General features: G+C 45.4%; 1 protein-coding gene across 1 annotated transcript in view; it reads left to right on the forward strand.

Annotated features, from left to right (window-relative positions):
• DOCK2 (dedicator of cytokinesis 2) overlaps positions 1 to 23,973 on the forward strand; it is a 392,475-nt gene that overhangs the window by 292,703 nt on the left and 75,799 nt on the right. Inside the window, exons 28-30 of the mRNA XM_075996281.1 lie at positions 10,129 to 10,227; positions 11,917 to 12,011; positions 22,690 to 22,768. Of these exons, the coding sequence (XP_075852396.1) occupies positions 10,129 to 10,227; positions 11,917 to 12,011; positions 22,690 to 22,768 (273 nt within the window). The remainder of the gene's footprint in view (positions 1 to 10,128; positions 10,228 to 11,916; positions 12,012 to 22,689; positions 22,769 to 23,973) is intronic.

The raw sequence follows: 23,973 nt of genomic DNA on the forward strand, positions 1-23,973 counted from the left end.
TCCTGGTTTTGATTTTTCTCGGGGAGGTGTGAGCTGAGGAATATACCGTATTGTCCAGGACTCAAAACAGACACTTCTGCACAGCCTTTCTTGAGATGTTGCATGAAGCTTGGAAGCCCTTCATTGTTAGATGCATAGAGAATAAACCCTTGCTTCTGAGACTGGTCTTTCTGCAATTAGACTTGTGACCCTCCCTGACCACATCTCCATGGGTAAAGTTGGAAACAGAATCAGTGTGTTCTGTTCAGTTGATACCTGGTGGTGGGTGCTGAATGCTGGCCCATCTCCTGGCAAGCAGGCTTTTCAGGTAGGGCCCCCAGACTTGAATGGCTTTAACCAGAGACTGGGAGCCTGCCCGTTCATTCAGCTGTGCATGGCAGAGAGACGAGCCCGCTGAACTTAAAGACAAATGGAATCCACGTAAAACTAGAGCCCATGTCCACTCCCTTCGAAGGAGGGCCAGATTCGGCTACAAGATAATCATTTAGTGAGAAATGCTTGCCGAGGAATGATGACACCACCAGGAATGAGGAAGAGTCAACACTGAGAACATAAAATGTGCTTTTCATGACCCATGACCCTGGGAACAACTCCGGTCTAGTGCCTTGGAGATGGGCTTGGATAGTAAGGCACGGGAACTGCTTCCAAAAAGAGGGGATCTTTCAGCACACAGCGTTCAGAGCAGGTGCCTTACAACCCAGATCAGTGGCTTTCTTTTGCACTGAGAGGAAAATGCAAACTCTTGTCCCTGGCCCCCAAGGGCCCGTGGGCTCTGGCCCTTTTCTATGTCTCTGACCGCATCACGTGCTGAGCCCTCCTCACTCATGACTTCTGCAGTGCTGACCTTCTTTTGGCTCCTCTGACACTCCGAGCACGTCCCCACCTCAGGGCCTTTGCATCTGCCATTCTGCCAGATTTTTCCCATGACCCATTTTCATCATTCAGGTTTCTACTCAAATGTCAACTCTCAAAGAGGCCACTGCTGTCTGCCCTATGGAAAATAGGGTAGACCCTCCACCTCTATCCTGTTGATTTGTAACATTTTATTATTAACACATATTACTGTCTAAAATGATCTTACTTATATATTCCCTGGTTTAGGTATATTCCCTGCTCCCCCAGGCCCTGGCCCTGCCCAACAGGGATGTGAGCTTATTAGGAGCAAAGCCTTTGTTAAGCTTGTTCACAGGCATATCTCTAACACCTAAAGCCATGGTGGGCACATAGTAGGTGCTCAAGAAATCTTCATTGAATTAAGGAATGTGTGAAAAGAATTATCTCACTCTGGCTTGATGAAATATAATTTAAGATAAAGTGTACTCAGAGGTAGAACAAAAATTCTTTCATTTCTGGCCTCTTCTATGGGGAAGGAAGTGAACACATGCCCCTTACTTTTCAGAGTTTGTGGAGGGGGAGGTTCCTGTAACATTGTTTTAGAGGTGGGGAATACTATAATAAATTTGATCTCCCACCTAACAAATATTTATTGAGCCCATACAATATGCAAGTTCAATTCTAGTTTCTGGCAAACAGCAGTGACTACATGGACAAAGATCTCAGCTGATGTGGGAGACATGGTGGACTTTTTAAAAGAACACGGGTCTTGGAGTCAGAAAGGCCCAGATTTTAACTCTTGTGCCATTACACACTAAATGTCTGTCTAGGTAAGCGACCTGACCTCCAGGTATATCTCACTTTCCTCATCTGTAAAATGGGCATAAAGCTGATTTCATGAGATTGTCGAGAGAATCCAGCGAGATGTATGGATGTAGGGTCTTGGGCACAAGGAAAGAGTGAATGGAATTTTCTTTCCTTCTACTTTCCCTTGTGATTAAACATCCCATCATCTCCTTAGAAGATTGAAAGTGACCTCACACCACAGAGCCACAGGCACAGGCTCCAAACAGGTCAGAGGTATTAATTTCACATGAGACTGAGTAATAAATTCAGACTCCTCTTTGAGCCTGCCACCCCTTGTCAGCGAGGACGGCTCTCTGAGCAGACACCACGCCTCAGTCCTGGCCCTCATGTGTGCCCGAGAGCTGATCTGCTGTGGACGCCCAGTGTCAGGGGTGCACACAGCTGGCACTACTGGAGTTGACATGTTGCACAAACAGAACACGTCAGGGCCCATCCAGGGCATACAGCATCCAAGTGGCACCTTTCTGTTTTCCTGTGATGTTGTGCCTTTGACATGTAGTAGACCATGAGAACCTTCTGGATCTGTGGTCATCAAGAAGCGTCCCCATGACGGAAGGTGACTTGGTTTACTCTCTGGCACAGCAGATTCCCTGGGTAACCAAAGAATGTTGCTGCACACAAAGATGGGCCCCTCCCAAAGCCAAACAGGTGGGGGACTAAGTTGTCGATGAAGACAGTTAAATTTCACGCTGTTGAACAATTTGGGCAATGTTGTCACTTTCCCTACCTGCCAGCAACTGTCCCTGAACAAAAGAACTCTCCCAGCATGCTTTTCTCCAAGAGGCACACACTGGACTTACTAAACAGCTGTGCTTTAGGCATGTCATTCACCAAAGGCATGTTCGGAGTGACAGCCACTTAGCTGTTTGTCCCAAGCTGTGATTGGGAGCACTTGATGTGTCCATAGATAGTCATGGGTAGGTGGAGTCATCATTTCCTCTGTCCAGGTCAGGAATTTCAATTAGCTAATCTGCATAGTTTCTCTGGGCCAGAGTCAGCAACAAGACAATACAAAAATAGCTGGCAGGAGGGCTTTCTACATTCTAAACTCTTTCTGCAAATTAATTTGTTCCTCACCAAAACCATATGAAGCAACGAGTATTTGTATCTCCTTTAACAGAGGAGGCAGCCGAGGCACAAGGCTCCACTCAAGGTCACAGGACTAGTAAGAGGCAGCACTGAGACTGGAACTTAGGGTTTGCAGCTCCTAGGCCCCTACTCTTACGCTCCGCATCCTGGCAGAGCAAGATGGAAGCTGTGTGCAGCGTGGCCGTACCCCTCCCGCTCGCTGCTGGACCCCGGCACCATCTCAGAGCCCAGCACTCGGCGGTTGCTAAGACAGCCTGCACACCTTCGTCCCCCAGAGATCGCTGCAAATTACAACTCCGAGCTGCCTGACAAAGCTCTGCGATGAATGGGTTTTAGAGTCCCTGTTTTTCCTGACACCAGAGCCTCCCACTTCCAGTCCCAGATCCACCACACAGACAGCACCAATTTCATCCAAGAATAAAATGTGTTATATAACCTCGTGGCAGACATGGGGGTGACTGGAGGCGCAACCCGAGCGTGCGTCTGGCCACTCTCGGTCTCCATAGGATGGCTCATAGGGAAAACTTTTCATCTCCCTCTGAGCCTCCCCTGGCATGCAAACTTTCCTTCATCTCCTCTGCTTGATGCTTTCTATATTTTATTTTATTTTGGTCGTGCACATTATTTGAAGTTACTATAGCAACGTGTCACCAGCTGGTATCGCATAGTAATGTTGGCATTTAGGTAGCAAGCCTCCGAAGTCGGCCGTTTCCCTCCCTCTGCGATCTCATCACTCCCACTAATCTTAGGTGAGTGGCGGGGGGCTGGGGGGGTGCATTCACAGCAACCATGCCCCCTCCCCTATCTTGTTTGTTTTCCAAGGCAGGGCAAACAGATAGCCTCTTTCCTGGTTCACTTGGCACTGCAGGGTCCTGGCTGTGTGTGTGTGTGTGTAGGTGTGTTTACATTAGAGAATATTAAATAGATATGTTTAAGTTGAATGTTGGCATTATCATTATGATGATGATCACGATTTTTTTAATGCAAAATAGTAGAATGATTGGGGAGGGCTACTGTCTTGGTTGCAATCACTTAGTGCACCCGCCAACTAATTTTGAGCACACAGTATTGGGGTCCTCTTTTTCTCTCCTGCCATCACACAGTGAGGAGACCCCCACTGTTTTCCTGTGGAGCCTCAGCCCTCTCCCAGGTGTGCAAGACCTCCCTGCGTACTGACAGGCTGACTTAATTAAGAGGATTGATTGTCTTGGATCACTGAAGAGGGTTCTATGCAGCAAATAAGCCCTGCCACTCAAGGTGTTAAGTAGCCCCTCATCAGCCAAGTGTCTGTGATGATTGTACTTATTTTTACACATTTGACCTAGTTTCAAACCGGGTCTCTTCATGCTGTGATTCATTAGCCACATTTTAAACCACCCTGATCAGAGCGAGGTGACACTGCCTGGTTTGCGCCAGAGTCTCGGATACAATTTCTCTCCAGAATTTGATATGCAAGTCTCCCTGGTATTCTGTTTTAAGAAGCAATTTCCCACCCAGGAACCCAGCATGCTGCTTGGGTATGGATGAGTGGCTGCCTCGTGCCTGGGTAGTAAATATATGTCAGTTACAGAATTTCTGCCAGGGGTGAAAGGAAGGGGATTCGCGTTCACCTGAACTTCCTGGGGATCCCTTCACTCTCCTGTCCCCCAGGCAGTATTCAGGCTCATCCTGGTTGCCCACAGTATTGGGAGTCTGAGTTCCTACACCACAAAGTTTGAGCAACGTCAATGGTAGGGCTGTCTGGGTTGCTAGGGCAAATGCAGTCGGATCCCACCTGCACCCCCGGTGCCTGCATCTCCCAAGACTGTGGACATGGTGGATACGGAAGTCAGGTCTCAAACTTGTACAGAGGGAAAGGAAGGATGCAAATGCCATATTGAGGGTAGTACTGAAACGGGGACACACATCAGAGAAGCATAATGTCATTCCAACATTCTATCATTATGTGACCAAGAGAAATATTTTAAAAATTCAAATGACAGAAGCCGTTTCTGAATGCGAACCTGCTGCTGGTTTCTCACTCCCTCTCAGGTACCATCAGTCCGTCACGTTGGCGTGATTTCTGACAGATCCATACCAAAGTGAGCTAGACACCATAGTAGGACAAAAAGGATGCTTCCAGTCGGAAGTAAAACACTGTCATTTTTCATTAGCAGCCAAATGCAGGTAACTTGTCCAAACTTCAGTCACATTGCACTACAATCGTACTGAAAGGCACCCAGCTGGGCTTTTCTACATGGTAGTTAGAACGAAGAAATTAACAAGCTGGTGAGAGTAATTTTGATTGATCAGTGACCTATAACACACTGACCAACTCCTAATAAAAAGATAATGGTTTCTTTCATAAAACGGTCACTCTAGAGGGGGACTAGAATCCCCTTCCCCTTTTTTTTGTTCTTTTAAAATGAAGAATGGAAGTTTCTCTAAACAAGGCTTAAGATGTTGCAGCCTTTTCAACATAATTCCAGGCAAACTTGAGGTTTGTTTTTTGCTCCCCTCTCACTTCAAATTCAAATTAAGCCATTGGAAATAACAAGCATTCCATATCTATGCATTTGGGGCAGCTGCAGTTCTGACAATGGTGGATTTTCCACTACACCCCCCCCCACACACATACACGCACGAGCTCACAATCCCAGTACTCATTTAAGTCAAATCCTTAAAAGTAAACTATTGTCCAGGAGACGATAGCATTTTCTCTTAGAGGATTCTCGGTCGTAGAGAATAAAGCCTATGCACATCTCTTACCTTGAAGCAGCGGAGTCACCTGCAGAGGCTGTCCCCCTTCCTTGCACAACGAACCAGGCTTTGACCGGCAGCAGAATTACTCCAGAAGGAGGAATAATAAGTCCCTTATATTGTAATTTGTACTGTTTATATGCAAGAAGTGTAGTGGGTCTGCTCACGTAGGAATAAATAAAAAGCCGAACAAACTGCACGGCAGCTACCATGTGAAAAGAAAAGACCTCTAGTGGCCACAGGCTGAATTTTTTAAGGAAGGAGAGGAGACTGAGGGAGTAGAGCGAACACGCTCGTACACACACGCACACACACGGGCACACACGCCTGCACATGCACACACCCCTGTGCCCCTCAAACTTTCTGGGGTTTTTTTTGCATTTGGCCTGGCCAAAGGTATAAACAGTAATAATGCTCATTTCTTGCTTTAAGTGAGACCCGGTTAAGTTCACGGTGATGGTGGTGTTCTGTCTGGTTTGAAAGGGATCATTTCACAAACTCATTACCACCCCCTGGGGGCCTGAGCTGGAGAGAGGATTTCACTCTCTGGATCTTCAAGGAGGTGCCGCCCGGTGTACAAGCTGCAGGTTCCCATCAACAAAGTGTCATCAGCCATTGCTCCCGACAGTCCCTGCTTGGCACTCTCTGCCAGATTTGCATGTTTCCTAAGCATTTATGGCATGCCAGTGTGGTGGTGCTGGCAGGCGGGGCCAGCTTCCTGGGCGTGTGGACCGTGTAGTCAGTCGTCTGGGGCCCCTTATCAGAAGGGTCCCTGTGGCTGTTTTGAAATTCTGAATAATTTTAAACAGGGGCCCTGCATTTTCATTTTGTTCTGGGCCCCACAAATTACATAGCTGGTCTTGCTGATGTGAAACTCACTATTCCTAAACTTCCTCATTGAAAAGAACCTAGAAGAAAATAAGAATCCATGTCTTTGGGAGCTACTTTGGGGAATGCAAGCTTGGAGAACATTCAGTTTCCCAAAAGACAAACCTAGGAGGATCTACACACACACACACACACACACACACACACACACACACACACACACACACACACACACACATGCATACTCATTTTATTGCGCTTCACAGATACTCTGTTTTTAACAAATGGAAAGTTTGTGGCAACCCTGCCTTGAGCCAGTCAGTTGGTACCATTTTTCCAATAGCACTTGCTCACTTCCTGTCTCTGTTTCACATTTTGGTAATTCTTGCAGCATTTCAAAATTTTCATTATTATTATATCGGTGATGGTGATCTGTGGTCAGTGATCTTTGATGTTACTGCTGTAATTTTTCTGGGGCACCATGAACCATGCCCAGGTAAGACGACAGACTTCATTGGTAAATGTTGTGTGCATTCTCGCTGCTCCGGGAACAGACGTTCCCCCAGCTCTCTCCCTCTCCTCGGGGCTCCCTCTTCCCTGAGACATAACAGCATTGCAGTTAAGCCAATTCATAACCATACAGTGGCCTCTAGGTGTTCAAGTGAAAGGAAGACTTATTCAGCAAAACACATACTTTCATTGGTTAAAAAAAAAAAGAAAGGAAGACTTACACATCTTTCATTTTAAATCAAAAGCTTAGCAAGAAACGGGTGTCAAAAGTGGAGATAGGCCAAAAGCTAGGCCTCGTGTACCAGTTAGCCAAATTGTGAATGCAAAGGAAAAGATCTTGAAGGAAATTAAACATGCTAATCTAGTGACCACAGAAATGATAAGAAAGTGAAACAGTTTTATTGCTGATATGGAGAAAGTCTGAGTGGTCTGGATCAAACCAGCCACAATATTCACTTAAGCCAAAGCCTAATCCAGAGCAAGGCTCTAACTCTCATCAGTTCTATGAAAGCTGAAAGAGGTGAGGACGCTGCAGAAGAAAAGTTGGAAGCTAGCAGAGGTTCATATGGCTGTCTCCATAATAAAAGTGCAAGGTGAAGAGGCAAGTGCTGATGTAGAAGCAGCAGCAAGTCATCCGAAAGATCTAGCCAAGATCATTAACGAAGGTGGCTATTTTAAATAGCAGATTTTCAGTGTAGATGACACAGATCTATTAGAAGAATATCCCATCTGGGACTTTCATAGCTAGACAGGACAGGTCATTGCCTGGCTTCAAAGAGCAGGCCGACTCTCTTATTAGGGAATAATGCAGCTGGTGACTTTAGGTTGAAACCAATGCTCATTTACCATTTTGAAAATCCTAAGAGCCTTTAGAATTATGCTAAATTGACTCTTCCTGTGCTCTAGAAATGGAACAACAAAGCCTGGGTGACAGCATATCTGTTTATAGCATGGTTTACTTAATATTTTAAGCTCACTGTTAAGACCTACTGCTCAGAAAAAAAAAAAAAAAAGATGCGTTTCAAAATATTATGGCTCATTGACAATGCACCTGGTCAGCTAAGAGCTCTGATGGAGGTGTACAAGAAGATTAATGTTTTCATGCCTGCCAACATAAAACATCTATTCTTCAGCCTGTGGATCAAGGAGTAATCTAAACTTTCAAATCTTATGATTTAAGAGACACATTTTGTAAGGCTACAGTTACCATAGATAGTGATTCCTTGGATGGATCTGGGCAAATTACATTGAAAACCTTCTGGAAAGGATTCACTATTTTAGATACTGTTAAGGACATTTGTGATTGATGGGAAAAGATCAAAATATCAACATTAATAGGAATTTAGAAGAAATTGATTCCAACCCTCACAGATCACTCTGAGGGGCTCAAGACTCCAGTGGAGGAAGTCACTGCAGAAGTAGTGGAAATAGCAAAATAACTGACACTACACGTGGAGCCTGAACTTGTGACTGAATTGCCATAATCTCATAACATTTGAATGGATGGAGAGTTGCGTTTCCTGGATGAGCAAAGAAAGTGGTTTTTCGAAATGAAATCTACTCCTGGTGAAGATGCTGTGAACATTGTTGAAATGACAACAAAGGATTTAGAATATTCCATAAACTTAGTTGATAAAGCAGCAGCAGCAGCATTTGAGAGGATTGACTCCAGTTTTAAAAGAAGTTCTACTATAGGTAAAATGCTATCAAACAGCATCACATGTTGCAGGGAAATCTTTTGGGAAAGGAAGAATCAATTGATGCGGCAAACTTCATTGTTGCCTTATTGCAAGAAAATGCCACAGACACCCGACCTTTAGCAACCAACACCCCGGTCAGCAGCCAGCAATATCGAAGCAAGACCCTCCACCAGCAAAAAGATTATAACTTGCTGAAGGCTCAGATGATCATTAGCATTTTTAGGCAATACAGTATGTTTAATTAAGGTAGTACATTTTTTAAAAACATAATGCTATTGCACACTTAATAGACTACCGTATGGTGTAAACATAACTTTTATATGCACTGGGAAACCAGCAAATTTGTGTGACTGGCTTTATTGCAATATTCACTTTATTATAGTGGTCTGGAACCAAACCTGTAATATCTACAAAGTATGCCTGTATATATTTTATATTTGTTATATATTTTTTAACAAAAGATAACCTTTTTAAAAAAACAAACAAAGGCTGTAGATTCTAGTACTCCACAAGCTTGCCTTGGACTGGGCCACAGTGGATCTGTTTTCGGCCACAATGGCAGCCCCAGGGAAATGATGCAGGAGACAGCTGAGAATGGCTTCTCACCCCTGGTGGATTCGTGGCCAGTGCTTCCTTTACCAGGTTCCAGAATAGATCTCCCTAAATGCTGTTTGCAGATGTTAGTGCAAACAGAAAACCCACCCTGATATGGGCTCATAAAATCTGGGAGAAAGCAGAAAAGGCTGTGCTGGTGTCTGCTGGTGCACAAAAGGGTGTGGTGCTCGCATCTCTGCTCCCCGGGGCTCCTCTCCAAGTCCCCACCTTCATTTCCTTATTATTTGAGTTTTTCTGGCACTTAGTCTGCCTTGCAGATGAACGGTCTTATTACTTTTTCCTCCATGGACATTAATCTTGTTTCCCAACTAGATTATAAACTCACAAAGAGCAAGGGCCATCTCTTCTCATTTCTTTTATCCCATACTGCCCTTAACAAGTGCCAGGCCCAGTAGGTGGTGGGTTCTCACTGGCTGATTCATGGTGATCCAACAAATGATCCCTCTGCAGAGAACTTTGGTACGTTTTAAGGTGCTATAGGAACCGTTTGATTCTTTTGATAATCTTCTTGGGGCAGCTATGGGTGGATTATTGTCCCATTTGACAGGTGAAACAATTGGAGCTTATCCATGTAAAATTATTTATCAGAAAATGAAACTCTCTCCAGGATCTTGATATAGGCTGGGTCTCCAGACACCAGTACAGGGCTCTTTCCCCCACGCACAAGCATCCAGATAGAAAATGGATCAAGTCTTATGTCTGGAGCTCCTATTATGGTCATAGGCATATAATAGTTAATCGATGAATGAGCCATATGGAAAGCGTTCCTCATAGGGAAATCTCCCGTGCTGGTCTGGCAAGGAGAGATTCTCCATCCCTGGAGGAGCTTTGTGTCCCGGGCTGGGATGGTTGGGTGTTTTTCCAGTGTGAAGTCAAGAAAATGGAGATGGTGAATCTTATGGTGCTCTCTCTGCTGTTTCATGGTATTTTTCTTCATGTCTTATAGAGTCACTTTGTGGCATGTATGACAGCCATCCTAAACCAGATGGGTGACCAGCACTACTCCTTCTATATTGAGACGTTCCAGACCAACTCTGAACTTGTGGTGAGTCTGCAGGGTGCTGGGGTTGGGGAAGAACTAGTGGTTCTCAAGAGTTTAGGGCAAGAAGGTCCCCCCATAGGTATTGTGTGTGTGTGTGTGTGTGTGTGTGTGTGTGTTTCAGGTTACAGATGTGCATGTCTCATATCCTGTTTCTTGTATTTCTCATGTTTTCATTCCATGTCAGAGACAAGACCTGAATGTCTACCATATAATCTAGATGTGCTTTAACCAATATTTGTTGAATCACAGACATTTTGGAGCTTAAGAGCATGATTGATGGAGTCACACAGTCTTAGATTTGAATCCTCTCATAGGCCTCAGTTTCCCCATCTGTAAAGTGGGGATAATATCATGTATGTCACAGGGTTTAGAAGGGGTTACATGAGAGCACGGTAGTTCTCACATAGTAAGTGCTCAGTAAAAGATAGCTGTTGTTATATTAAGATCACAAATGCATAGAAGTTGGCCTCTGAGCCTGCTTCTTCCAGCTTCTAAGGACACAGGTGACATCAAGGATGGGTAATAATGCTCAGCATTTTCATCATCAAGCATGTGATGAGCATTTATAAGGGCCAGGCTCTGTACTTGGCATCTGGGCACAGTATGCACCTAGTCCTCACAGTAGTCCTTGGAGGTGGATATGGTCCCCATTCTGCTGATAGGAAACTGGGAGGGAGAGTAATTTCCCCTAGAAACAAAGACTGCTGGAAAGGAACAAATGCCATTTCCAGAATTCTGCAATTCAGCTTAAAGCAGTGATTTTCAAATTATGTTCCTCATAGCGTCACTATCAGCCAACACACACACACACACACACACACACATACACAGAGAATTCATCCAGAGCTGTTCTACTTTTACGTATTTTATATGTTGGGTTCTGGGTGAGATTTTATTTGGACAAAGTAATCGCTGTTAAGATAATTTGAGCACTATTGACTCCAGGAAAGAACTCTGAATGGGCTTCCTCCAGCTTTTAAATTTTACCTAAAGCATGCTGGTGGATGACTTCATTACCTCCAGCTCAGAAGGGTCCCACTGCCAGTGGTTCTGGTCTTAGCCGTCCAGATTTGTCTTTAATTTGTGTTCCCCAAAGATGGAGAACGAGTGTGGCCCGCTGCAAAATCTGATGGAGTGTGTTGTGATCCACTCTGAACCTCTTCAACGGGGAGGAAAACGGTCTCTGTCATTGTGTTGCTTCAAATCTGTTTGCGAGAGTGCATGCGATGTATGAATTAGCTGTGTTTACTGCACTGCTAATTAGATGTTCATTTTAATAATAGTTTGTTTGCTCAATGACCTAAGAGGCTTTCATACAGTGTCAATTATTTCCTTCTCAAATACATATTTGGGACGATGATTATAAAATTGCCACATCAATGAGCCCATTTACTTTTTTTATTCCCAAAGACAGAATTTATAGTGCCTTACTTTGAGAGTGTTTTAGCATCCCACATTCATACTCCACTGATATTTCTGAAACAGTCTCCCAGTAGCCAAATTTTAAGCTTCCATTTAAAATCCTCTGCTGTGGGTTTCGCTGAATTCAGTTAGTGAAGACCGTGCCCTCTCTCTTTGTCTTCCTCCAAAAAATAATGAAGAAAAAACATGTAAAGGGCCAACAAGCTCTGAGCACTTTCAGTCAGCTGCTATGAAACAGGGTGACAGGCATGTTGCTCTTGACTGTTTCAGGACTTCTTGATGGAGACCTTCATCATGTTCAAGGACCTCATTGGCAAGAACGTGTACCCTGTAGACTGGATGGCGATGAGCATGGTTCAGAACAGGTGAGCCGCCGCCCCTCCAAAAAGCCACCACCTCGCCCCGTGGTCACTTTGAAGATCACTGGTAGAGATGAGGCAGAGATGGTTTCTCCTTGGTAACAAGAAATTAAAGTGTTAACACATCCTTTCTGTGTACTTTTAAACCCAGGGAAGAGCTCCTCACCAATCCTGAAGCTACTCAAAAAGTCCTCCCAACCCTCTCCATGCTTTCAGTCTTGGTTAGGGTATCATACTTTGTCTGTGTCTATGGCTTCCTTAAACCCTCAATGTACCCCCATAATATGCCAAAATAAAAAAAAAACCCTCAGGACAGGAGGGCTTAGGTAAGCATTTTTTAAAATTATAGTATTTTTAAATATATTTTAAAAATTAAAATATTAATATATTTTATGACATATGGTAAAAGAAGTTTAGCAGGCATTGGATTAAACAGCTTTGAATGGGTTTCTCTGCTGCAGGACTTCTCAGAGCTTTTAATATGCTAGCCTGATCTTTCCAAGAGAAGGATTTAGGATACAGCATTTCGCAGATTTATTTGCCCACGGAACCATATGGTGTGCATTTGCTGCATCTTTGTGTGTATATATGATACCTATTAACATCTCATAGACCATCAGTGTAGCCCAAGCAAGACTTAGATCCCACGTGGCCCAGCAGAATGTGAGATAAAAGTGATTATAAACAATTTCAGTCTTCAGATTGGAAGACGTCAGATTCAGTCTTCTAGATCTCTAACATCATCTCACCAAAGTGAAATCCAAGTCATAATACTCATTTATATTTTCAAACATTCCCTTTCTCCATTCCTCTGGCTTTCACTATCTCTCACACAGCGGTTTCCCCAGGCTTCTCTCAGAACCTTATTCTAGAATGCTGTCCATACGCTCCTTCACAACAGCAATCCTTGGCCTCTCTCTCTCCTTCCTCTCCCCTTTTCTTATGGCTTCTTACATTTGTTTTAGGTCTTTTCCATGGACAGCCTTGCACCTCATACTGGCTTCTAGTTTTATCTCCCTTTACCTACTGCCCTTGTTTTATACAAAAAAGCCCAGCATTGGCTGGCAAAGACAGAAATACTTTTAGAAGGGCGAATAAGGGCAGAAGCTGCAAAGGTGAAAAACAGAATTCTCTTAAGTAGAAGGAAAGAGGGAAGACTATAAACATTTGTATATTAATAGTTGTGTTACTGGATGCAGTCTGAGAACTTCTACCTCATGTACGTCCAAGAGCTGACTCTTGGACGGGAAGAGGAAAGTCAACTGAGCCGCACGGCATCCGGGGTGGGGTGGCTTGCCCAGCTCTCCCTGTTCACACCACGCAGGTAGGAAGCTGGCCTTCGCAATGATGGAGTGCTGGTGGGAAGAGGCCCAGGCCACACGATGGGTCAGAGGCTGGTCCCTCCCTAGCTCTGTCTGGACCAGCTTCCTGGACATGAGACCTGAGCAGTTGCATCTGACCCCACACTCTGAAGGGCCCCATGCTCGGTTTAATGTTCTGGAACCATCATCTTGTAGTTCTTGATAATATTTGAACAGGGGGACTCACACTTTCATTTTGTACTGAGCCCTACAAACTGTGTAGCTGGTCATCCTTCTGTCTGTGCTCAGTCATGTCGAGTTGAGGTCGAGGCCACCTCTTACCCTGCGTGGGGCCCCTTCACTGTTTTCCAGCTGGTCAGTGACATCGTGGGGTTTGCCAAATCACATGAAGCACCTGGGAGATGCAGCAGTGGTCATTGTCTTCTCACCCTGCATCCAGATACACTCGGCTTCTCAGCATTGCCTACTTGTCCATACTTCTGTGACTTTGCATACGCTATGGCTCTGCCCGCATGTCTCTCTTCCCTTCTAGACCAGAGTCAAGGTGAAAGCAGCCTTCACATTCTTGACCACATAATCCTTTCTGGCCCTTTGTGAATCCTTCTAGGACTCTCAGGCACTTCCTATGCTTCCTGTAATCATCTCTTCATATGACTGTCCCTCCATTAGGGAATGGGCTTCTTGAGGGCAGGCAAGCACTAAGTGTAATTTATCTCATGCTTCCAACTCCTGGTACACACCCTGACATTCATGAACATGTACAATGAACTCTGTATATCCAAAGGTACTTATTGATTAGGATTTTTAAAGAAATATAATTCAAAGTTGCCTAAGCAAAAAGAAGAATCTATTGGCTCAGATAGCGGAAGGAACTCAGAGGTATGGCTTCAGGCATGGCTATATCTGGGTGCTTAAATAGTGATGTGGGGAATCTGGTTCTCTGTCTGTGCTTTTTCTCCTGTTGGCTTCATTCTCAGGCAGATGCTCTCTTTATAGTGGGGAAAATGGGCTCTAGAAGTTGCAGATATCTGTCTTGTTGGATTTGCAACCCCAATAGAAAGAAAAAGCTTTTATTTAATAGGTGCAACAAATGTCCCCAGGCTTGTCTTCAAAGGCCTGGTGTGGGCTACATGTCCATCCATAAACTTCTGTGGCTGGCAGAATAAAATTAGGCTTGGATTTCATGACCCACCTTTGGTACTAGGTCAGGTCTACCCAAACCACAAAGTCTGGTAGCATGGGGGGAGGAAAAGAGATTAGTTCTCCAAAAGAAAATCTAGCAGTTGTTACCAGAAAGTGGAATAACTGATGGGCAGGCAAGTGTGCAAACAGCCACCGCTGACACAGGGTCAGGTGATGGGAGCCCTGGCTGGGCAAGCGTTCTCCTCTGAGCTGTCTGCATGGTCATTCTGGAAGAAATGTGCTGATCCTCCTGGGGGTGCTTTGGAGGAATGTCCCCTGCTGAAATCTCACCTTGCATGGACTGTAGCCATTTTGGGGACAGGCCCTCAGAGATGCTACAGTAATCCTTGTTCATACCTAGGAAATTAGAACACAATTTTTTAAGGGACCTAAGATAGTGGAATTGAATTTTTCTAAATAGAAAAATTTATATCAATGAAGGATGAATGGAGTACTTATGTTACCTTTAAAAAAAAGAAAAGAAAAGTTAGACTCAAGAACACAGCCTAGGCTTCAGACTCCTTCATTCTGTCACTTTCCATTTCTTGGGAGGTCATTTAACCTCTTGGAGTGTCACTTTCCTAGTCCTTAAAATGGGGACGGTGATAGTCTCTATTTCGTGAGAATTTCTTTCTGTGTGTGAGGATAGAGTGGCATTCCTTAGCACAATGCCTGGTATCTAGGAAGAACTCAATGCAAGATAGTATTGCCATAGGTAGGTGATGACAACAAACTTAGCCTTGGACTAGAGAAGCATGTGATAATGTCAACCAGAAAAGGTGACTATTCTCCTGGCAGGCACATAGCTTAGTTTGTAGACTTCCTTCAGCTTCTAGCCACAATGACCCCATATATTTATAAAGCACTTGAAATTTGTTCTCTGTTTTTGCATTTTGTGTGGCATTATAATAGCTAACATTTACTAAGCACCTAGATCCATCACTGTTGTAAATGTTTTTACATGTGTTAGCTCATTTAATCCTCCCTGCAACTTTACAATGTAGAACTATTATAATCAGCGTTTTATATGAGGAAGCTGAGGCATAGAATAGGTGAGTGATGTACTCAGTGTTGCATTGCTAATAAGAAACAGAAGCCATTCTATAGGCGCTCATGTCCTTAACCTCCACTGCTTCGCTCAGTAGAATAATGAGGCTTATATTATTAAGTGTTTTGTACGAATATGCAAACTGAAGCCCAGGAAGGTACAACAACTTGCCAAGGTCAAGCAGCTAGTTAGTGGAAGATTTCAACCCAATTTGGACAAACAGAACATGTCCCGTGACTTAGCCCAAACCAGTATTCCCCAGAACATCCTTTTCTCCAAAAATATGCAACTCTTTCATGTGACCAAGGCCAACGTCACTTGTCAATAAGTCTGGACATTCCATTAACTTTCTTTCCTTCTTTCTTTTCCTTTTTCCTTCCTCATTCTTTCTTTTTTCTTTATTTCCCTCTTTTTCTTTTGCTTTCCCTTATTATCTGTATGGTATTGTGATGTACCTATTTTTACAATTTTTCTGTTATCACTTATCATGTATGTATCAGTCATCCATTACGTATGTATTTATCTGTTCATTGGAAAAGGGAGTGGAGCTCCCCAGATCTGAATGTCTCCCCAGCTGTGCACTGTTTGTGCATGCAGACAGAGTGACACGTCAACTGCGAGAAATACTTCCTGTCAGGGCGTTTTTCTTTTTGGTAAGATGCAACACTTAGTAAGATCTCATTTACATGATGTTGTTAATTTTTAAATGATCAAGTTCTTTACAGTGTTGTAAATTAACAAGATTGTGCCTGGGAACCTCATTTTCCCCTCTTCAGTCTGCACCTTGATCTGGAAATCCAGCATTTTGAGGGAGCTTGGGGATTCACACCCATCCCTAAAGCTCCCCTCTTGCAGTCAACCAGCGCATGTTTATTGACTGCCGTGGGCGTCCAGGGCTCTAGAAGATGGACAGGCCCATTTAAACTCTAGTCCCAGAAGGCAGAGGGCTTCCAGGGAGGCTGGGGAGATAATAAATGTTCCCATGGAAATAGGACCAAGTGCTACAGTCACTAGCATGAGTTCAAAGCCCAGAGAGAGCTCAGAGGCAGCACAGAGAAGTTAAGACTTAAGATTGCCTGGGTTCAAATCCCATCTTCACCATTCCTTAATTTTATGACCTGGGGCAAGTCACTTAACCACTCTGGACTCAGTTTTCCTCCCTGTAAAACAGGACTAATCCTAGTACCTATCACAAAGGATAAAATGAAATAATATGCATAAGGTAGTTAGAGCAGTGTGTGGCACATGGCAAGCACTTTGTAAATGCTAATTACTTTTATTTTTGTATTCCCATGGTCTGGACATATCTACAGTACTTTACAGAAGAGGCAAATGTGGGCTGGATCCTGTCTACCTTTATCAGTGGTGTATTTCAAGGTCTAATATTGTCTCAAGCCCAGCACAGGCGCATAGTAGGGTCAGGGCAGTTGGCCCCAGGGAGTTGAGTAGGGCAGCACTCAGCAATCATCCGGTGGCCCCATCAGTGTGCTGATGGGTCATCGACACCCACTCTGCCTTCGTCCTTCCTACCTTAATTCGTAGTGAGTGTTCATTTGTGGGGTCTCCACCTCCTCTGATCCACATCAGCCAGAGGGGCCCCTTCATCGTCTTTAACGAGCACTTAATGCAGGATTTCAGATTCCAGAACTGCATCCTGCTGCATCCCTAACTGGAATCCCAAATTATGCAGGGAATGTTGGGGGGCATTGAGGGGAACCGTGCCCTGACACTGAGCTGGAATATGCCGATTCACTCTAACCTTTCCGAGCATAGAGCATTCCGTGTGTTGTTAGGGAAGCAGCCTCTACGCTCCCGGAGGACGGATGTCTCAGCGCCCAAGGGAGGGATAGGACCTCCTGTCTCCTGGCCAACTGTTTTATTTCCATCCTCAAGTTCTGACCAGTAGAATCAACTACCTCCCAGGAACCATAGAAGACAGGGGAATGGGACTCAGAGCAGCCCTCCCCTCCCTTGGTGACTCACCAGACAGGGTTGTGGGTCAGGGTTGTGTTGTCACATCCGTTATCAGCCTCAGATCCTCCTGCCCCAGAGCTGTGAGGCACTTAAAGATAATGCTGGGAAAAAAATAAAAAGATAATGATATAATGACAACAGCAGCTGACTCTTGCTGAGGACACCAGCGTGCTGAGGCCCTGGACCACTGCTTCACGTACTGCATCTCGCTCATTTTACAGATGGGGCAGTTGAGATTCACAGAGGTCAGACAAACCACCCAAGGCCACGGCTCAGGCGAGTGGCTGAGTGGGAAGGTGACCGAGGCAGGCTCCCAGCACCTACGGAAGTCTGTGTGCACTGCCTATTCCTGGATCCCGGCCAGGGAGCGGTGCACGGAGCGCACTTGCATGTGGGCCGGCTCCTGCTGCCTCCCGTAGCAAGGATTTGTTCTGCCACACGAGGGGAAGCAGGGTGCTGGGGACCCGAGCCAGCCGTTGCCGCGAAGCCTCACGCAGAATAGTTTTCGGGATACCAGCCCTGGGTTTGGCTTCTCTTTCTGCCAGTTTCTTCCTACTCACAACAGCTGACTTCTCTGTTTCCCTGCTCCATTGCATATGGCTTCTGGATCCGCATGGCATCATCTGCTCGTGGCTTCTGCTCATGGCTTCTGCTCAAGATTTGGTCCATCGCATTCTCCCTCCTTTTGGACTGCCTAAAAGGGTTTGATCTGCTCCTATCTGGGCTCGGGTATCCCTAATGGGCAGTGCTACCCTTAAGACTGCCCACGACTTGCTGGCTGGCCTGTGGAAGACTGCTTTGAGTCAAGTGTTGGCCCTGGGCCCAGTCAGCCGTGAACAGGGTGATATGGACGAAGGGACTGTGTACACGGTGGGTGTGCCCAGAAGCATGCCAGAGCCAAACTTCATGGCAGGTTGACCTTCCAAGGAGCCAGTGCATCTCCCTCTAGTTAATTGCAAAGGCTTTGGAGAAAGACAGACCTGAGACTGGGTCTGGACTCTGCTGCTTATTCGTTGTGTGAATGTGGGGAAAGTATTTGGTCTTCCCAAGGCTCAGTTTCCTCTTCTGTTAGATGGGTATATTAGCTCCTACCTCAGTTTGTAGAATTAAATGAAATAATGCCTGTAGAGCTCTGAGCATAGGGCATGTGGCGGATAACTATTGATACTTCCATTGTTGTTATTAATAAAGTGAGCTCACTGCTTGGATTGAATGGAATTACGGCAATGTCCGTGTGGGCAGAATTGCATCCGGGTTAAATACCTAGATCCTAAAGGCTGCACACCTTCGTTTAAATTCTGATTCTGCATGTACTGGCTGAGTTATTGGGGAAGTTACCTAAACTCACAGCTCTAAAATGAAAACAATCTCTAACTCAGAGAATTAATGTGAGAATTACAAAAAAAATGATAATAAAGTAAAGAATCCATGCAATGCACTTAGCAGGGCACACATAGTTGGTAACTGTGGTTGTGATTGTCATTACTGTTACCCAGCCTGCTAAGCATCCTGGCTGAGATGCAGGAAATGTTAGGCTGAGACTTGATAATGAACTTTGTTTTCGACAATCCAAGTTCATTGTTGAGAGTAACAGAGAGTTGAATGTGTTTTTATCCCATTCTGCTTCATCCTATTAGTGTCTAGGGGCTTTAAGTATTAATACAATTATTTTTTACAAAAGAAGAAGAAGAAAGGCCTTCTTTTCCAAACCTAGACATGGGAAACCAAAGCTAAGGAATATCCTGATTCCCAGTGTGTGGCTCTGGAAGAATCCAGAGAAAGGGAGGAACCTTGATTTACCTGCCACTAATCCCCATCATCAGCACAAGTGGCCCATAAATTCCTGGTCATGGGACGGGCCTTTGAGAGCTGGAACAGGGTTAGGCTGACAACCAAAATAATGACTGTTACTGGAGCTACCGATAGCTTTGTGGCTGCCAAGAATGTATAAAACCCCTCATTTTGGTATTGTATTCAAGATCTGAGATGTTTATACATAAGATGACAGCCACTCAATGCATTTCCATCTGGGGAATTGGATAACTAATCTTTAAAATATATATATAGATGTTGTTTTAAAGGTACATTAGCAAATGACAGAATAGCAAGACCAAATAAATCTTACTTTTTGACAGCCTTGTACGGCAGTGGATTTTGTGGGATTTTTATTTCTGTCCCACCTGCCTCAAAGTTGTTTTCTAACTGCTCCTTGTCCTCTGTCTGCCCATTTTGCCGTCAGCCCCTGCCTTTAGAAGAATGACACAATGCAAAGGGGTCTTAAGTGACCTTAGCCCCTGCGTTGCTGTCGTCACTGTGTATCAGGCGCTGTACTCACCACTTCCCAGGCATTTATTTGCCTACTAAACCTGGCAGTGACCCTGGGAAAGAGTTTATTTACTACTGCCTCACAGGGAAGAAACTGAGGCTCCAGCGGTGATATTAACATGTTCCAAACCCACACAGCTAGAAAGTGGCAAAGCCAGAAATCACATCCAGTTGCGTGTGTGTGTGTGTGTGTGTGTGTGCGCGCGTGCATGTGTGTCCAAATCCTGTGATCCCAATGCTGGGATACGTTGCCTTTGTTCAACAAACATTTAGGTGTTTAATGAACACATGGCCCAGAATTCTTGACAAGCGATACCTGATGTAGCAAATACTATAGATATTTGTCACCACCCAAAATATACCCACCCAATTTTGTCCCACCCAAACTATATCCACAGCTTCAGTGGACGTTTCCCACACATCCTGAGAACTTTCCACTTCTTTCTTTCTCTAGGCTTTCTCTGGCTACACAGTGCTCAGCTCGTCTGCAGAGCAGGCCACAAGTACCAGGGACCCCGTGCCCATAGGAGCAACTGTTCACCAGTGAGGGGCCGGTGTTAGTGGCTAGACCAGCCTCTCTGGCCCCTGGGAGCAGACACTTCTGTTGTGCTCTTGTGTTCTATAAAGTCTCTTGGAGGTTCCCAAGCAGAATTGAGCCCCAGTTTTTTGCCCACAGCAACAACTTGCTCATCAACACTTCCTTTATTGGCTTCCCATTGCGGCTCGGGTAGGCCAAATAGGTGTTTTCCCTGGACCAACCCTTCAATGCACAAATATTATTGACCGACCACTGTGAATCAAAAATGTTAGACAGTGGTATGGGTAAGCAGTGGTCCCGCTCTCTAAGATTGTATAAACACACACACGTGTACAATGGACAGCTGGCCATTGGGAGACTACAGGAAAGATCCAGAAGAGAAATGGTGGGGGGCTCGGTTCAGGTCAGTGGCAGTGGGTGACGTGAGTAGTTGGATTCTGGATATATTTGGAAAGTGATGCCAAGAGGATGTGCTGACAGGCCAGGTGCAGGATATGAGGGAAAGACAAAAGTCAAGGACGTTACCAAAGTTGTTTTCTCCCTCTGGGTAATTAGAATAATGGAATTGTCTTTAACTTAGATGGGAAAGCTACAGAAAGAAGTGTTCATATTTAGGGGCGGAGAGGACAGATTTTAGGAGTTTAGTTTTTGACATGTAAGTTTGAGATGCCTGTCAGCCATCCAAGTAGGGGTGCAGAGCAGAGAGCTGGAACACAAGCTGGTGTTTAGGGGAGACGCTAGGATGGAGATACAGATTTGGGAGTCAAAAGCATGTGGATTGGGAACATGTGAGGTCGTGCAAAGAATCTCTGGTCCCCAAGAGAGAAGCATCGAGTGGAGGAGACAGACACTACCCAGTCATACGTAAGTCATCCGAGACCATGAGAACGCTGGGGAGGGGACTGCAATGACCACCCTTTGTGGGACACAAAGACATGGCACATTCTGCCCTACAGCAGCTGCCAGTGTAAAAGAGGTGGTCTGGCTGCGTACGGACAGCTACCGTATACAGTGCGGTAGTGGGAGGGGTACAGGGAACGCCGCAGAGAGTGCAGGTGGAGCAGTCACTGAAGGCGGGGGAGCGTGGTGGCCACCTTCACAAAGGAGGCTTTTGAGCTGAACCATGAACCTCTGAAGGATATGCACAGTTTTGACTTTCGGAGGTTAAAAGGAGGAGGGCATTCTATTTAATACCCAAAGAAAGAACATGCCCGGGTACTCAGGAAACAACCAGAAGCACAAGGTAGTAGTGAGAAATAAGCCTAGAAAAGAAGCCTGGGGTCTGATCATGAAGGGTAGTGACTGTCACAGGAAAGAGTTTGACTTATCCTGTGGGCAGTGAGGAGCCACTGAAGTCAGAGAGTGACGTGGTTGGAGCTGTCCCTTAGGACAAGATGCGCTTCAGGGCGAAGGCGCAAGAGATGGGAGGCTGCAAGACCGGTCAGGAGGACTTGGCAGGCAGGAAGGAGAGGACGAGAAGGGAAGGAAGACATTTACCGAGAAATGCAATTTGACAACAGGGACCAAAATGTTAAATGTGCATGGCATTTGACCAGTATCACTACTTGGAGGAAAATACAGGAGGAGAGGTTTATCTAGGAGGAACAAGATATACACAGAGGAATGATCATTGGAGCATTGTGTATGACAGAGAAAGCTGAGAAACAACAAAAAGGTTTATCGATGAGAAACGATTAAACAAAACCGTGATACATCTGTACAGTGGAATGCTCTTCAGTGATTAAAAAGATGATGTATGTCTACGTTCATTGGCATGAAAGAAGCGCATATAATTTATTGTTGAGTAAAAAAGGCTGTGAAATAGCATTTATCTGATAAGCCTATTTATCAAAATGATATCCTTAAAATATCATCCATGTATATATGTCTAGGGAGACCTTTGAAATTATGTTAATCAAGATGCAGATGGCAGTTTTTGCTAGATGATAGGATTTGGTGGCGTGTTGTTTATTTGTTTGGGGAGGGGCGATTCCTCTTTATATCTATTCTGGAGGGCATGTATTTTCTGCCATAAACTTGTGATATCTTAAACATAAGATAATGCAAATTTTCGAAAAGAAGTCAAACAGTTATTGAATTCTTGCAAGGCAAATAGCCCCAGGTCTAGAGTGTGAGCAGTTATTAATCTGTGTTATTATAGCTGACCTCTCCAAATCAGCGTTTGCTCTTTGAGCCTCTCCCAGAAAGAGGTTAAAAGAATTTCTGGTCTGCACAGGGGGAAGGAGCCAGAGGGAGCATGCTCGGGTGGCCTGGTAACCTTCTCCCCTCTTCCAGGGTCTTCCTGAGAGCAATCAACAAGTTTGCAGAAACCATGAACCAGAAGTTCCTGGAGCACACGAACTTCGAGTGCCAGGTCAGTGTGGGGGCCGGGCTGCGTTGGCATCTCTGGCTGGGGGCTCCCTCAGACACGTCCCAGAGCCCATGGAAGGGTGCCAGTGTCCCTGGGGCTTGCCACAGCGGGCTGTGGGGGGGAGAGAAGTCTCAGGCTTTGCAACCAGCCCCTCAACGAAGCCAGCATCAGTGGAGCAACATACGCAAATGTGACTGTGTCATGGGTCTTGTGCTAACAGGGAGACTTGCATTCATCCACCGTCACAGCGGGCACCATTTTTTAACAAGGTAGCACCATTTTTTAACTTTCCTGTTCACTGAAGCCAAAACAGCAGCCAGTCATAGACATTGAAACATGATTCATAATAAAGCTCCCAAGTACATCTTTGTGGCTTCCTGATTCCTTCAAAAGCCATTTTTAGTCCTCAGCCGAGACCTGGGGCCTCTGAGACTCAGGCGAACGAAAACATGTCCCTGGGGCACACAGAGTGACGCACCTGCCCCGGGTCTCCCACGGGTCCAGGCCCAAGAAGCACAAACTCTTCAGAGCCTGTGGGGAAATCCAGGTTGCTGCCGCTGGCTGGAGGTATGGGAGAGAAGGCCCCAAAGGGGGACCCACTCCAGGGCGTCCTCGAACCCCGGTCTCCTGCAGCGGGGCATAGGGAGCAGCTGTCCCTGCCCGGTGAGTGGGATGACAGTGTTCTCTGCCTGCCCCTCTGAGGAGTTTGGTTCCCAACTGTGCTTTCGCCTCTCACCAGCTGAGCACCTTCGGGCAGGGCCTGGACTCTGTCCATTCCTCAGGTGATTTATCTGTGAAATGCCAACAACAGGGACCTTTTCTACTGCATTGGGTTTTTTCCCAGAACTGGAATTTGCCAAGGGGCTTGCTGGGAAAATCGACTGGTAATGTCCTGCTAGTTTCTGTTCAAATACTTCGTCCTTAAAGAGGCCTCGTCGGCCTGACTCCTCTCTGGGGATCAACCCACCAACCCCAGGGTCAGTATGCCTCACCGCTTGGCCTCATGGTGTCTCTTCCTAGCAACGAATGTCATATGATACCATCTTTCGGGCCTGCATGTTTGCTCTCTTTCCTCCAGTAGAACGCAAGCCTCGTGAGTGCAAAGACCTTGAACTCACAGCAACTCTGTGCTCTGTGCCCAGCACACAGCTGGTCTCCTCGCAGAGGGGACGTCTGGGCTGAGACCCGTGAGACTCGCCCTGCTGGCA

Source organism: Microcebus murinus, chromosome 21 (assembly GCF_040939455.1).
Source record: "Microcebus murinus isolate Inina chromosome 21, M.murinus_Inina_mat1.0, whole genome shotgun sequence".
Taxonomy (NCBI): Eukaryota; Metazoa; Chordata; class Mammalia; order Primates; family Cheirogaleidae; genus Microcebus; species Microcebus murinus.